This window comes from Bos grunniens, chromosome 15 (genome assembly GCF_055505025.1).
Source record: "Bos grunniens cultivar Pamir isolate PY7600 chromosome 15, Bosgru_T2T1.0, whole genome shotgun sequence".
NCBI classification, from domain to species: domain Eukaryota; kingdom Metazoa; phylum Chordata; class Mammalia; order Artiodactyla; family Bovidae; genus Bos; species Bos grunniens.
In genome coordinates this window covers 30,416,375-30,430,818 of record NC_141179.1, presented here as the reverse complement: position 1 = coordinate 30,430,818, position 14,444 = coordinate 30,416,375, and the positions used below count along the sequence as shown (strand labels likewise).

Here is a 14,444-nt window from a genome sequence, read left to right as displayed (position 1 = left end):
TGTTTCAATTTCGTCACATCATTGCTCAAGAACTTGCAGCGGGTCCCCACTGCCTCTTCTATCTTAAGATCCAAGTTCCTCCCCCATGACTTTACCCCACCTCATCTGCCCAACCTCTCACGCGGATGCACCCTCTACCCTCTTGAATTTCTAGTTAGCCGTGTAACACTTTATTTTAGCACCAGCTGTTTGTATAAAGGTGGTGCCAATAGGTGGTAGCAGTGGCTGAAGCTCTCCTCAAGACACTCTAAGTAAACATACATTGAAAGTGAAAGCGGTGAGCTGGCTATGCAAAGAGCAGTGCATGTCTGCCAGCCTCCCCACATCAGCCTGACCTTCTAGCCAGCTGCCGATGCTGAAACTCTTTAATACAGAAGAAGTAGTTGTCGCTGTGTGCGTCCCTTTCTTCAGTCTCACCCTTCCTCTCCTTGTCTGTGCCATTTGCTCTGCTTGGAATGATCTAGCCTCATTCCTCCCCTATCTAAACTTGACTTTTCGCTGGAGCCGCCACATTTCCAAAAAGGCTTTCCTGGCTAGTGCAGGCACCTTCCGTAGATGTTCCCTCTTCTGAATCCCCGTTGCATTTCCTGTTTATACCACATAATTCGTTGGTATTCAATCTGTTGCTTTCTTTTCTATGATGTGTTTACTTAATCCAGCTGTAAATTATCACAGGTAGGGGGCCCATATTTGGGAGTTGGATCAATCTTGGTTCAAATTTTAGTTCCTTGGAGTGATCAGAAAGTTCTGAAACTAGGAAATGGTGATGAGTGCATAACATTGTGAGCATATTTGATGCCACTGACTTGTACACTTAAAGTGGTTAAAAGGGTAAGTTTTAGGTTATGCGTATTTTACCACACTGAAAACAATGTAGCTCCATTACTCACAGGCTATGCGACTTTAGGTCATGTAACTCTTTTCACTTCAGTTTCCTCATTTTTTGTTGCAAAGATCAAGATAAACATTAGCAATGAAAATGACCCTTAAGTCATGGGCTGAGTTATACAGCCCTGTGAAAATATTAGCTATGACTAGCTTCTTCTCTCATTCTGAGCACTGCCATGTCCCTTCTCAACAGTCACTGGTTTGGCCACCCGCCCAAGATTAGTTAATTAAGTGGCAGGGAGATCTCAAAGCCACCAATTCCTTCGTTGAGTTTACAGCCGGGTATTGGAGATAAGCCGCTTCTGTGGTGGCTCCATTGGTAAAAGAATCCACCTACAATGCAGGAGATGTGGGTTCGATCCCTGGGTTAGGAATCTCCTGGAGGAGGGCATGGCAACCCACTCCAGTATTCTCGCCTGGAGAATCCCAAGGACTGAGGAGCTTGGAGGCTGCAGTCCATGGGGTCGCAAAGGGTCAGACACTGCTGAAGGGACTGAGCACATGTGCTTGCTCACACTGGGGACCAAAGTTGGACTAGCTCTTTCCAATGTGATTGGGACATCGAAGGAAGGTGCCAGGGAGAACGCAGGCCCAGTCTGACCTGGTCTGGGGATTTTCTCTGACTCCAAATCCTGTGTTCTCTCCGCTTTTCAAGTTCCCTTGAGGCCGTGGGCCCTGGGATGTGGGTCCGGGAAACAGGGTTCAGTGTCCCTCTCCCCTCAGCTTGCTGTTCCCTTCCCCCCACCTCTCTGGCAGCCTCCAAGGCCAGCTGTGGCAACTCCAGAAGGGGTCACAGGCCCTGCCAGCGTGCAGTGGAACAAGGCTCCCCGGCTCCGGGACTCCCCCTGGGTTGTTCATAGCTCTGGATGTCTCCAGGGGTGTAGCAGAATCTGGGATCACTAGGCTTCCTACAGGCTCCTCTCGGGTAGATTAGCTGGCCCTTCCTCAGGGACAACTCAAAGTCAAAATTTAAACAGCTCTCTGGGGACACTCCTCCTCATGGGTGGTGGTATTTTGGGGAGCGGATGTGAACTTCCCCGAGGGGGAGAGATATAGGCTCTCAGCGTCCGGCTCTTTGCCCTCCTCCCTGCCCCCAGCTCGCTCTGTTCTCCAAATTTAGGATGGGAGGAAGAAGTGGGAAGACGTTTGGGTCCTCAGAGGCCAGAGAGCACAGACCCAGGACCAGAAGCGAGACAATCCTTTATCACAGCTGACAGGAGCCCCCAGCCCTGCCCGAGCAGAAATCCTGGCTGGATCATCCTCCCCTCCCCTCCCCTCCGTCAGAGGTCACTGCGACCCCGGGAGGCAGTGCTCAGGGACTCCCCATGCCGTCTGGCTCTCTCCCCAAACTCTACCCGATTCCCACCCTCAACTCAGTTCCCCCTCCGTTTCCCAAAGCAGAGACTGAATCACCTCTACCGGTCCTCGCTGGGAAAGGCCTGGAGACCGGATTCGGGGCTTCCGGAGAGCCCCCACGGTCCCCTGCCCGAGCCCCTCCCCGGCCCACTGCAGCCTGAGCATTTATGGTAATGTTTGGATTGGGGCAAGCTCAGCCGGATGCCCCGCCTTCCCCGGGCAGGACCTGGGATCCCCTGGGCTGAGGCCTGGGGTGCTGGAGGGCAGCCCACGTGGAGAGGGCCCTGGGGTCGGAGAGGACTAGAGGGGACAGTCCAGGCCCAGGGGAAGGCTCAACAGGGCTGGGGATTAGGACGGGAGGGATGGGTCCCCCTCTGCACACCGCACTCACTGCGAACCCTCCCTCTGGTTTCTGGGTCCCTAATCCCCAGGAAGAGTCCCCATGTGGCCACATCCTCTTTTCCCACTCTCCCCCCACCTCCTTAGCAGGGAAGGGGCTGAGAGGAGAGGCCGGCAGCTCCCAGGGGAGTCCCTGGAATGCTGGGAGCCTGGGAACGGACCCTGCAGTGTCCCTGGGAAAGCCAGGCTGTGGGAATCCCACCCACAGCCCCCTCCCCAGGATGCGACACCGGATGCCAGAGACAGATCCCACCTCCCCAAGAGGGGGCTTCTGTGAGAGTGGGAAAACCCCCCTGTCCCAGCCCCAGCCTGGCTCGACCCCGGAGTTCAGTAGGCCAGCTGTGATGGAGACGCCCCCCTCCCGCGCCCTCCTCTCCCTCGCTGGCTCTGATATAATCCCGGTCATTGTGCCACCACCTCCCCTCCCCCGCCCCTTCTCTGGACCCCTGTACAATGGGGCCTTTGCCTCCTTCAGCACTCAGGGTGGAGATGAACTCACTGACGGTTTCTCCAAGTTTAAAAATAGCCCCTCCCATCTCCCCCTGTCCCACCCACCACCACCAGCACAAGTCACCCTCCTCCTCTCCCATGGCATTTCTGGGGCGCAGCTCAGTCCAGGCCGCACCTCCTTCCTGCCTGGAGTCAGGTGCGAAGGACATGGGTGAGACCACGTCCGGCCAAGACAGGGGCCGCTTCCCCCTATTCAATCTCTTCCCCAACATTTTCCACCCAGCCCCCCAGTATCCGGTTTCCTGGCCTGAGGTTGCCTCAGCAGCAACTGCCCCCCACCCTCCTCCTACCCCATTTTTTTTCACTCCCTTAGCACAGTCTCCTCCCAGCTCAGAGCCCCCGACACTGGAAAAAATTCTCCTACCTCCCCTCCAAAGACTCAGACTGAACCCTATTTTTAGGCCAGGCCAGGGAGGGGGGATTCCCCAGCCTCAGTCATTGCCAATATTGCTGGCCCACCTCCTCCGCCCCATAGCGCCTTTTCTTACTGCAGATGTAAACTTGTCTTTATCGGCTTCCTTCCTCTGCTCAGCCCGCCCTTCTCATATCCTCCTGGTTAAGGCCCCTCTACTGGAAGGGGTGGGTGGGAGACCACTGTACCCACTATGAGAGAGGACTCCTGGGCTTAATCTCACCCCAGCAGGGCTAACCCCCCCGGGGCAGGACTAGCCTTGTCTTTTTACCTCCACCTCCACGTGGAAGATGGGGGTGGGGTCCCACATCTTACAATGCAATGAAAGCCCCCACTCACCCCGGAGACAGCAGTTGAGGGACTCAGACCGTGGCCACCACCCCTCGCAGCCTCAGTTTCTCTACCTGTGGTCAGACTTATGCCCAAGAGAAGCACCAAGGGCTTTCTGTGCCCCCTGGGTCTGCCGTGGGAGTGAAGAAGGCAGCCTTCCTACCCATTCTTTCTGGAGAGAAATGAGGCAGGGAACTTAGGGCTCTGGTCTGGGGCTCTGCTGATCCTGGCCTGCATCTGGGCAAGGCTGCCTCCACCGAGTCCAGGCACAACAGTGTCTGCAAATGGAAAGCCCACAGTGGCCTCCTTGGCTCCCCCCTTCTGCTGGACCTCCATCCTCTCTCGCTGAAAGTTCTTCCCCGTCTGCTTCCTCTTTCCTGCAGCTGTGGACGCTCTAGCTTCTGGCATCTCAGAGAAACGGAGAAGCCCGTCTCAGACACCCTCCACCTCCTGCTCCTTCACCCTGTGCTGCCATCATTCTGCTTCCTCCTGCCTCCAATCCCCTCTGAAGCCTCTCCAAGGACTTGACCTCTTTGGTTTGGAATCCTAGCGGGCCCCACTCAATGAAGCCTTCTTGAGGTTGTCTGCCCCCTGACCTCTACCACCTACTCCCTGGCAGCCCAGATCACCCTGAGCTACTGGCTTCCCTAAAGGACAGTCTCTGTGCTAGTTTGGTGGGGACGTGTGGGACACAGAAGTCACCCTGAGCTCTGTCCTCACTTCCCTTTCACCGCAGAGGCAGCTCCACCACCCCCTCCTAGCTTCACTCTTCTCACAACGGAAGGATTCTGAACTGACCGTCCTTGGTGGTTAGCTGGCTTTGCTCTCAGGCTGGAGAGAGGAGAATGATTAGTTAATGGTGTTAAGAGAAGGGAAGGGGGTGGAGGCAGGGAAGCAGAATACTATGCCCAGCTCTGAGCTTGCCAGGGCAAACAGCATCCTTCAGCCATTCCCATTCCTGCCCCTGCAGACAAAAACAAACGCATCCATTCCATTCTGGGCCCTGGGCCAGTCCATACATTCACTCTGGGGGATGAGGAAGCACCATCCTTCTCTCACCCCCCCACCCCCACCCCGGGCTCCAGGCCCCTGCCTTGGCCCACCTGGCATGGCCTCTGGCTGAAAATTAATGGAGACAGAGGAGGGGATCAGCAAGGATCTGAAAGACGAGGGCTGATGTGGCTCAAGAGTCATCTCGGCGTCATCAAAACACCATCCGGGAGCATCCTCTAAGTCACCTGCCCATCTCTGGCATTTGCTGCCTCACCCTGCTCCTCCCCCCAACCAGCGAGCGGCAAGGCTGCCCTGCCTAGGACAGGACTCTATCCCAAATCCAGGCCCCCTTTAGACCATCCCAGTTAGAGGGGTCCCAGCTGATGTGGACCCCTTTCCCAGGGTCAGGGAGCTGGGGGTCTCTCTCTATGAGACAAGAATCAGTCTCACTCCCCAGAGCCTTAGTTCAGGTTCAAGGGGCCCGAAGACCCAGGCATTGGAAATAAGGGGAGATGCAGGTCCCCTTGCCTCGCTGGGACAGATTCCACTTGGGCAGGGCAGCCTGGAGTCAGTTCTGATTCCTCCTCCAAACCCCCCACCCTCAGCTGCTGGGGGGCCAGAGCCCTACTGCAGGGGGTCCTTCAACCCTCAGCAAACAGCAACAGGTATAGGGGGAGCAAGCTGGAGACCTTGTGCCCATTAACTCATTTTTCTCCCTCTTTTCTTCACTCAGGGGAAACTGAGTCCCAGGTTGGGTTCAGTAAGTGAAGCCAGAAGAAGCAGAAACCTCAAGATCCAGGCTCGGTGGGACAAGTGTGACAACTTCGGGCCTGTGAATTCAGCCCCTCCCTGCTTCCTCTGGTCTGAGACTTGCAGGAGCTGGGGGGGAAGGGACCACCCTTAGCGCGCTCCCCAGTACAGATACCTCTGGCTCTGTGGGCCCTGGGCCCAGGGTTCTTCCCTCAAAGCGGCCAGGACTGCAAGGCTTGGGGGCAGTGCCAGGCCTCCGGCCGCAGCAGTGGTGCAACCGTTCTGGGAAGCCCGATTTCTCTGGGGCAGAGGTCCGGGGGAGTGGAGGAGGCGGCGGGCAGAAGAGCTTAAAAGGGAGCGAGGTCCCCATCAAGGACACGAAGGACCTGCCAGTGGCTCCTCCGCCAGGAGGTCCCCCAGGGCTACAAGGGCTGGCTGGGGCTAAGCGGGGTCTGACCCGGTGGGACTCCAGCATCCGGGCCAGCTTCTCCCTGCAGCCGCCTCGGAGACACCTGTCACTGCCCCCTGTCCGTTCCCTAGCGGGGGGCTGGGAGGAAGGCTCCGGCCTAACCCCGCGCCGCGCTGTTCGGCGGCGCAGCTCCGGGCATCTCGGCGCCGGGCCCGCCCCCTAGGGCTGCGGCGCGCCGGGCGGGGGGTGGGCTGCGCGGGGCGTGGCGGGCGGCCCGGGCGCCCGGGCCCCCTCCCCCGCCCCCCTGACGTCAGCCCCCGGCGGCCGCACGCTCCCTCACTTGGCTCTCGCCCTCCGGCCGGGAAGCATGGGACGGTCCGGGCTCATCTGCGCTTTCCTGCTCGCCGTCTGCTGCTGTTCTCGCCGCGCCGCGGGTGAGTGAGCTCGCTGGGGCCCCGCACCCCGAACGGTCCGGCCGGGCGGTCTTCGGCGGAGCGTGCCCGGGAACAGAGCCTGCATCCCGGCGGGGGCCGGGGCTTTGCGAGGCGGCGTGCGCTCCTCCTCTCCGGGTCCCCGGCACCCGGCGCCTTGCGCGCGTACAACTCTTCTTTGTGGCCAGTTTGCAGCCTCTGTTCCAGACCATCCCGGGAGCAGGACTGGGGAGACGGGGAGGGGGCTGCTGCCTGGAGCGGGAAGGGGCGGAGTAGAGTCCCTTCGGGCTCTGGGGAGAGCTTTCCTTCAGGTACTTTCTCGGGGGCGGGGGGCGGGGAGCGTGATTGGAACCTTGGCGGGAGGGGCAGCTACAGCGCATCCCCAAATCCTGAATTCCGCGCCCGCCTGTTGCTGGAAAACGCAGCTTTCTTAGCTGGAGGGGTGCACCGACCCCTCCCTCTCCCGCCTGGGCTTCGAGCCAGGCTAGAGGTGAGCGAGAGGGGGAGGAACGGCGGCTCCCGCCCTGCCAGGGCGTTGGCAAAGGCTGGAGCGCCGTGTGGGTCCCCTCGCGCCTACCCGGGTGACGGGGTCACAGGTGGCAGGGACTAGGGATCGTGGAGTCCCAGAGTGCGAGCGCCCCAGACTTGTTACACCTCCCGGAATGGGACCAGATTCAGGTGGGAAAAGGGCCCCTGCACCTCGGAATTTTTCTCTGAAACTGCCTAGGAGCTGGGCGCTCCCGAGCTCACCCTACCCTTGTATGGCCGCAGTGGTGTCGCTCGTTTCTCTTGGCTCTGTTTCCCGAGTTCTAGCCGCTGGCTGGCTGGGAAAGGGGAGGTCTGGGCAATACCCAATGCCATGGCTTCGTGCCCATGCCAACAGTGTCCCTGGGGTACCCTCGGTTGCTGCCTTCAAAACCTTTATGGGGGATGGAGGGGAAAGGGCTGCATGGGGCTCCAGTGCTGCAGAAGGTCCAGCCCCACCCTGCCCCCTTCTTCTAGCGCTGGGGAAACCGAGTCAGGGAGCTGAGGCTTTTGCTCTGGGCTGAAGACCACTCCATCTGCCCTCATTGTATGGGAGCCAGCTCAGGGCAACCACCCAGGCACCCAAGTCCAACCAGATGGTATGGAGTGACATCACCTCCTTGTGGGGCGGGCAGGACACTGGCACCGCTGACGTCACTCTTGCCCACTGCCTGGCCCTTGCCCTGACCCCTGCCCCCAACCCCAGGGATAGATTTTGGCCCCTCCATGACTCTGACCCATCCTGTACTCACAAGACTCCCAGGATGGGGTCCCCTGAGAGTGTGGGAATTCACAGAGGTGCTGCTTACGGAGTAGGAGATAGGGGTCTCCTGACCAGGGTTGTCCATTGGGGTCTTATGGGGGGGCGTTGGGGGGCAAAGGGTAGAGTAGTGATGTCTTACCCTGGGTGTGGGGACAAAAAGGGCCTGTGTGCCTGGGCCTGGCACATGCCTTGCATTCCCTCACTCTGAGCTCACCCAGGGAGGAGGGGGCCTGGAAGGAAAGGGGCCTTCCTCTTGGCCCACCCTCTGCCAGCCTCATCTGGGAGTTCCTGGCGCTCAGGGTCTCTGCTCTAGTGACCAGAAATGTCCATCCCCAGCTCCCCTGAGCCAGGAGAGGGCCGTTCCCCAGGTTGGGGATCATACAGAGTGGTTGAGGCTTAGAGAGGACAGCGTGCCCTTCGAACCCTCATTGAAGTGGCAGAGAGAACAGCTGCTGCAAGCGGGTGTGAGCGAAGGGCATGGTGAGCAGCTGGAGCTCACTCAGCAGCTGGTGCCCCCCCCGACCCCCCCAGGTGTGCCCGGAGAGGCCGAGCAGCCGGAGCCCGAACTGGTGGAGGTGGAAGTGGGCCACACAGCCCTTCTGAAGTGTGGCCTCTCCCACGCCCAGGGCAACCTCAGCCACGTGGACTGGTTTTCTGTGAGTGCAGAAGAGGGCAGCAGGGGCGGGAGGCCCTGCCCTTCATGTAACCCCAGGACCCTCACCCCCGCCCTGCTGCCTCCGCTCAGGTCCACAAGGAGAAGCGGATGCTCATCTTCCGTGTCCGTCAGGGCCAGGGCCAGAGTGAGCCTGGGGAGTACCACAACCGGCTCAGCCTCCAGGACAAAGGGACTACTCTGGTCCTGACCGGCGTCACCCCCCACGATGACCGCATCTTCACGTGCCAGGGCAAGCGCCGAGCTCAGGAGCACCGCATCCGGCTCCGTGTCTACAGTGAGTGCCCTGTCTGTGCCTTGTGGGCAGCGTGGGGCATGGGAAGCGGTGGGCCCACACGCCTCCCCATCTCTCTCCCTTGTAGAAGCTCCGGAGGAGCCAAGCATCCAGGTCAATACCTTGGGCATTTCTGTGAACAGTGAGGAGCCTGTGGAGGTGAGGTCTGCTGGGGTGGCCCGGGGTTGGGGGAGGCGGGTAGGCAGGAGCTCAGAGAGGGTAGCTTGGCCGGGTCACAGAGTTAGGAAGACTCACACCCTGTCCTCCTTAGGTTGCCACCTGTGTCGGAAGGAATGGGTACCCTGTTCCTCAAGTCACCTGGTACAAGAACGGCCAGTCCCTGAAGGAGGAGAAGAACCGTAAGTCACCCTCTCTGCCCTTAGAAGCCGTGCTTGTGGCACTGTATGGGGGCCACTTTGCACTTTTCCTTTGCTGTGAGGCATGCCGGATCTTAGCTCCCCGACCAGGAACGAAACCCATGACCCCTGCGTTGGGAGCACGGAGTCTTTAATCACTGGACCGCCAGGGGAATCACTCTTGTACTTTTCTTTTTTCAAGTACACAAGCCATCCATGAAAATATTATCATTAGAGTTCAAACTTTTCAGAAAATCTAGAAGGAAAATTTCCTTCCTGCCCCAGACCCCCCTCCCAGAAATATCTCTGCTGCCAGTGTGCATGTGTTCTTTCAAGCCTATTTCTAGGTCCTTACTCACACATGTAAATATATCTAGGACTATATAGGGTTTTGTTTTTTATTACTTAAATCAGTGGTTCTCTTCTAAGGCTGATCTTGCTCTCCTCTGGGACACTTGGCAGTGTCTGGAAATATTTTTGGTTGTTGCAAATGGAGAGATGCAACTGGCATCTGGGGGGGGTGGTTAGTGAGGCCAAGGATGCTGTAAACATCCCACAGGGCACAGAGTACTTCTGGCTCCAAATCTCAGTGCTGAGGTAGAGAAACCCTGATCTGAAGGGCACGGCCTGCCCTACACTGTTTCCCTTTTGACAACAAGTCCCGGAAATCTTGCTGGATCGCTCTGTTTAGATCTACCTGATCGTTTACCTACTGCCCAGCACTTCACATGGCTGAGCTATAATGTAATATATAATATAGCTATAATATGGTCTAGCTCACCATTCATTCTGGTTAGTAGACGTCCAGAGTGTTTTCTCTTTATTTTTAAATCACTGCAGTATTATTTGCACACACCCTTGTATGAGTGCCCATGTGTGTTTAGGGTAGATAACAAGCAGTAAATAGCTGGGTTGAACGGCTGCAGGTGGCATTCATAAGGATCCATGGCCCTCTACAGCGGCTCCCCTGCCACTCCTTCCCCGACTCAGGACACCACAGGGTGGGGATGGAGGTGGAGCTGAGACCCACCGAACCCTTCTCCCCTTCCTCCCTGCCCAGGGGTCCACATCCAGTCATCCCAGACGGAGGAGTCGAATGGTCTGTTTACCTTGCGCAGCGTTCTGCAGGCACAGGTGTCCAAGGAGGACAAAGATGCCCAGTTTTACTGTGAGCTCAGCTACCGGCTGCCCAGCGGGAACCACATGAAAGAATCTAAGGAGGTCACCGTCCCTGTTTTCTGTGAGTACCGACTCTTCACAGTGGGGCTGAGTCCTGCAAGCTTCTGCCCTCCTGGCGCAGAGGCCGCTCTTGGGCTGAGGCCTGTCCCCTTTGCCTGTGCAGACCCGGCAGAGAGAGTGTGGTTGGAAGTGGAGCCTGAGGGGATGCTGAAGGAGGGGGACCGTGTGGAAATCAGGTGTTTGGCTGATGGCAACCCCCAGCCCCACTTCAGCATCATCAAGCAGGTGCGGAACCCTCTGTTCTGGGTGGAGGCGGGCATGCAGGAATGGCTGGAGGTCCGCTCTGATCATGCCTTCGTCCTCTCCCAGAACCTCCACACCAGGGAGATGGAGGAAGAGAGGACGGATGACAACGGGGTCCTGGTCTTGGATCCCGCCCAGAAGGAGCATAGTGGCCGCTATGAATGTCAGGGCCTGGACTTGGAGACCACGACATTGCTGCATAGTGACCAACAGGAGCTGGTGGTGAACTGTGAGGGGCTGGGGGCCCAGGACAGGGGGGCCAGGCTGGGGCAAGAGGGAATCCAATCTGCCCTGCCCTGCCTGACCCCACTGCTGCACCCCCAGATGTGTCTGATGTCCGGGTGAGCCCCGCAGCCCCTGAGAGCCAGGAGGGCAGCAGCCTCACTCTGAACTGTGAGGCCGAGAGCAACCAGGACCTTCAGTTCCAGTGGCTGAGAGAAAAGGTACCCAGGTGGGCCCAGAGCTCTGGGGGGATGGGTGGGCCTGGGAGTGACCTCTGACCCGTCTCTCACCCCAGACAGGCAAGTTACTGGCAAAGGGGCAGGCGCTCCAGTTACACAACCTGAAACGGGAGGAAGGGGGAGGCTACCGCTGCCTGGCCTCTGTGCCCAGCGTTCCCGGCCTGAACCGCTCCCAGCTGGTCAACGTGGCCATTTTTGGTGAGGCCCTTGAGTTGGTCAGTGTTTTTAAGCTCTTTGGGGGCCAGAAATCACCTGTTGCCCTGGGGCACTCTAGTGCGGGAGTGGGTGGCGGGCTGGCAGAGTGTGCTGTCTTAACCCGCCCTGCCCTCACGCAGGGCCCCCGTGGATGGCATTAAGGGAGAAGAAGATGTGGGTGAAGGAGAACTCGGTGCTGAATCTGTCCTGTGAAGCCTCGGGGCACCCTCGGCCCAGCATCGTGTGGAGCATCCAGGGCACGGTGAGTGGGCACACGGCAGCCTCCCAGTTGCTGGGCCGTCCCCTTGCGGGCTCTGCTGCCACCGCCCGACACCCTCCCACCCCTGAGCCGCGTCGCCTTCCTTGTAGGCAAATGAGCAAGACCAGGAGCCGCAGAGTGTCCTGAGTGTCCTGAACGTCCTGGTGACCCCAGAGCTGTTGGAGACAGGCGCTGAGTGCGTGGCCTCCAACTCCCTGGGCAGAAACACCACCATCATTTTCCTGGAGCTGGGTAAGGGCTGGGTCCTGCAGAGGGGGTGGGAACCAGCCCACGTCGGGCTCATTCCTATCCCACCCCTGACCCCAATCCATTTCATGTCTTCCACCCCAGACTCCAACAGAACCAGCAACCTCAGTACCTCCACCGTCAGCCCCCCTGCCAGAGCCAATGGCACCTCAACAGGTGAGCTGGGCCAGACTGGGCACCCTCATTCTGCCCTGCCCAGCCCAGGGGAGCTCTGGGCAGCTGCCAACCTTCCATCAGCCCTGGACTGGGCAGGGCAGTGATGGTAACGTGGCAGCCTGGGGCAGGGAGTGACTCCGAGTGTCTCTGTGGAACAGAGAAGAAGCTGACAGAGCCCGAAAGCAAGGGTGTGGTCATCGTGGCTGTGACCGTGTGCGTCCTGGTCCTGGCCTTGCTGGGTGCTGTCCTCTATTTCTTCTACAAGAAGGGCAAGCTGCCTTGTGGACGGTCAGGCAAACAAGAGATGTAAGCACGGTACCTGGCATCTTGCACACCCACCCCCCCATCTCATGCTGCCAGCTTGCTGCCTCCTCGGGGACGTTGCCCCACCAGCCCCCGGCCCACTCGCCCGTCAGGAGCAGGAGTGGGGCACTTGCTTTCCCACCACTACCCAGCACCTTCCACCACACTGCTTCCCTTCTTCCCTGTTGCCCTTCCCCGAGCTGGCCCAGAACACCCAAGGGCCCGTCATCACCCAGTGCCCCATCCCTCCTGACAGCCCCCCTTCCCTTGCCCTCAAGTTGCCAACCTCTTGCCTCCCTCCCTCCTCCCAGCACGCTGCCCCCGTCTCGTAAGAGCGAATTTGTAGTTGAAGTTAAGTCAGATAAGCTCCCAGAAGAGATGGGCCTCCTTCAGGGCAGCAGCGGTGACAAGAGGGCTCCAGGAGACCAGGTAGGAGGCAGTTCCTGTGGCCAGAGCCTGACAGTCTTCAGGGATTGGGAGCAGCAGGGGCTGACGGTTGCTGAACACTAACTCTGTCCTTCATCCTTCCTGTCTCCAATGGGGAGCAGCTCCCACCTCGCCTCCCTAACACTACTCACAGACGGTAGGGCCAGGCAGGTGGCTGAGGGACCCCGGAGAAGGTAGCCCCCAGGACCAAGAGCAGGACCCAGTCCATCACCACTGCTGAACGGCGCTGGTGGCTCACATCACTAGGTGTGACGTGCGGCCCAGTGTGATTTGGGGTCTCATCTCTCATTCCCTGCCCTGCCACCCCCCGCCCCCACCCCACCCTGGCTTCTTCCCTCCAGGCGCTGCACCCAGTCCATCAGCTGTGGCTTCGGTCCCTCCTCCCTTTTAGTGCTCACACCTAAACCCTGGTCTGTGTCTTTGAATTCCTGCCTCACTTCTGCTCTTCACCCATCTTTAGGGAGAGAAATACATCGATCTGAGGCACTAGCCGCTGAATCACACAGCGCTCCCTCCCCTGCCTGGAACCTCCCCCGTTCCCTGCTCACCCTCCTCCCCAGCACTCAGGATGGTCGCCAAAGCCTCTAAAGTGGACTACTGAAGTAGAGAAGACCCCCCTCCAGCTCACCTGCAGACCCCGTTTCAGAGGGCACGTGGGCCACGACCCGAGCTGTCCTGAGAAAGACCTCGTGTGGCCCTGGAGGCCCCCTCTTTGGGGACCTGTCCACCACGGTCTCAATTTGTTGAGACCAAGGAGGGGCCCTCAGTATCCCAGAAATGCATAGGAGAGTTTCTTACAGAACTTGTTTTCTCTTTACACATTATGGATGTAAGTACCGGTCTTCTACCAGCAACCAAATTAGGTAGCCTGTTTATCTTGAGCTGACTTCCTGCTCCAGGGCTGGCTTCCTAATCCAGTCATATTGCTGAAGTGTGGCTGAGGTGAGCCCAGGCCTCTCTCCGCGGGTGAGGGTTGCTCCTCACTTAGGTTGTGGGGAGAACCCCCCCACAGTAAATGGAAGCAGTTGCCTGCCTGCCTCTGGAGTCCCTTTTGCAACACTCCTTTCTTTCCCTGGGCTGAAGCCAGGACCTGGTGGTGTTCCTTACAGGATAGTCAGTGAGGATGCCGGGCACAGCTTTCCGGAGTGAAGGCCATTGGGCCTGAGCACCCTTTCACTTGGCTCCCCCCACCCTCTCTAGGAATCACATTATGACTGAATGCTAGGGGTGGGGGCTGGAGATGAGGTCCAGATTGTCCTTTACAAGGGTTAAGGCTATAAAGTTATATTAGCACCAGGGTTCTAATGGGAGAATGGTACTTGGAGATGAGAAATGGGCCTGGCTAGAGCTTTGGGGTGTGTATGTGTATCTGCGTGTATGTGTGTGTGCGTGTGTGTATATATACAGTTTTGTTAGGTTGTAAATTTGCAAATTGTTTCCTTTTTATATATTGTGTGTGTATATATATATATATATATGAAAAATAAAGCTTAATTGTCCCTTAATCTTACACAGTTTTTTATTCATCATGGGTACCACAGCAGCCTGGGGCCTGCAGTTGGAACCGTGCCAAAAAGCGGGGACCAGAGGGCATCTCTGCTTCTCAGCAGGGGGTTCGAGCTCTAACACAGAGGATAACCTTGCTCCTTAGCAGCACAGCTGCCCTGATCACCAGCTTGCAGAGCCTGGTGAGCTGTCGGCAGAGAGTTTTTGCCCCTTTCCTGTCATTTAGACGGCCCTCCACGTAGCAGAACGGACGTCTGGTGATGAACTGGTGGGGTTATACATCTGGCCCTATAGTTCCC

General features: G+C 58.3%; 1 protein-coding gene across 2 annotated transcripts; it reads left to right on the top strand.

Moving 5' to 3' along the window:
- Window positions 1-6,284: 6,284 nt before the first annotated feature.
- Window positions 6,285-14,144, top strand: MCAM (melanoma cell adhesion molecule). Of its 2 annotated transcripts, XM_086339656.1 has the most exons (16): window positions 6,286-6,481; window positions 8,298-8,422; window positions 8,512-8,716; window positions 8,802-8,872; window positions 8,985-9,072; window positions 10,130-10,309; window positions 10,412-10,533; window positions 10,618-10,780; window positions 10,876-10,994; window positions 11,069-11,210; window positions 11,348-11,469; window positions 11,577-11,718; window positions 11,818-11,889; window positions 12,048-12,195; window positions 12,504-12,621; window positions 13,100-14,144. In XM_086339656.1, exons 1-16 carry the CDS (start codon window positions 6,415-6,417, stop codon window positions 13,127-13,129), a joined length of 1,914 nt encoding a protein of 637 aa, XP_086195782.1. In that variant the 5' UTR covers window positions 6,286-6,414; the 3' UTR covers window positions 13,130-14,144. The 2 variants fall into 2 exon arrangements, with proteins under 2 accessions (XP_086195783.1, XP_086195782.1); XM_086339657.1 differs by lacking the exon at window positions 12,504-12,621 and having other exon boundaries at window positions 6,285-6,481.
- The last annotated feature ends 300 nt before the right edge of the window (window positions 14,145-14,444 follow it).

What these genes read in the sequence shown, in the direction of transcription:
- MCAM (XM_086339656.1), top strand. Translation starts at nt 6,415, where the DNA reads ATGGGACGGTCCGGGCTCATCTGCGCTTTCCTGCTCGCCGTCTGCTGC. An exon ending in CTGTTCTCGCCGCGCCGCGG is followed by an intron (nt 6,482 to 8,297) that starts GTGAGTGAGCTC and finishes CGACCCCCCCAG; the next exon opens with GTGTGCCCGGAGAGGCCGAG. An exon ending in TCCAGTGGCTGAGAGAAAAG is followed by an intron (nt 10,995 to 11,068) that starts GTACCCAGGTGG and finishes CTCTCACCCCAG; the next exon opens with ACAGGCAAGTTACTGGCAAA.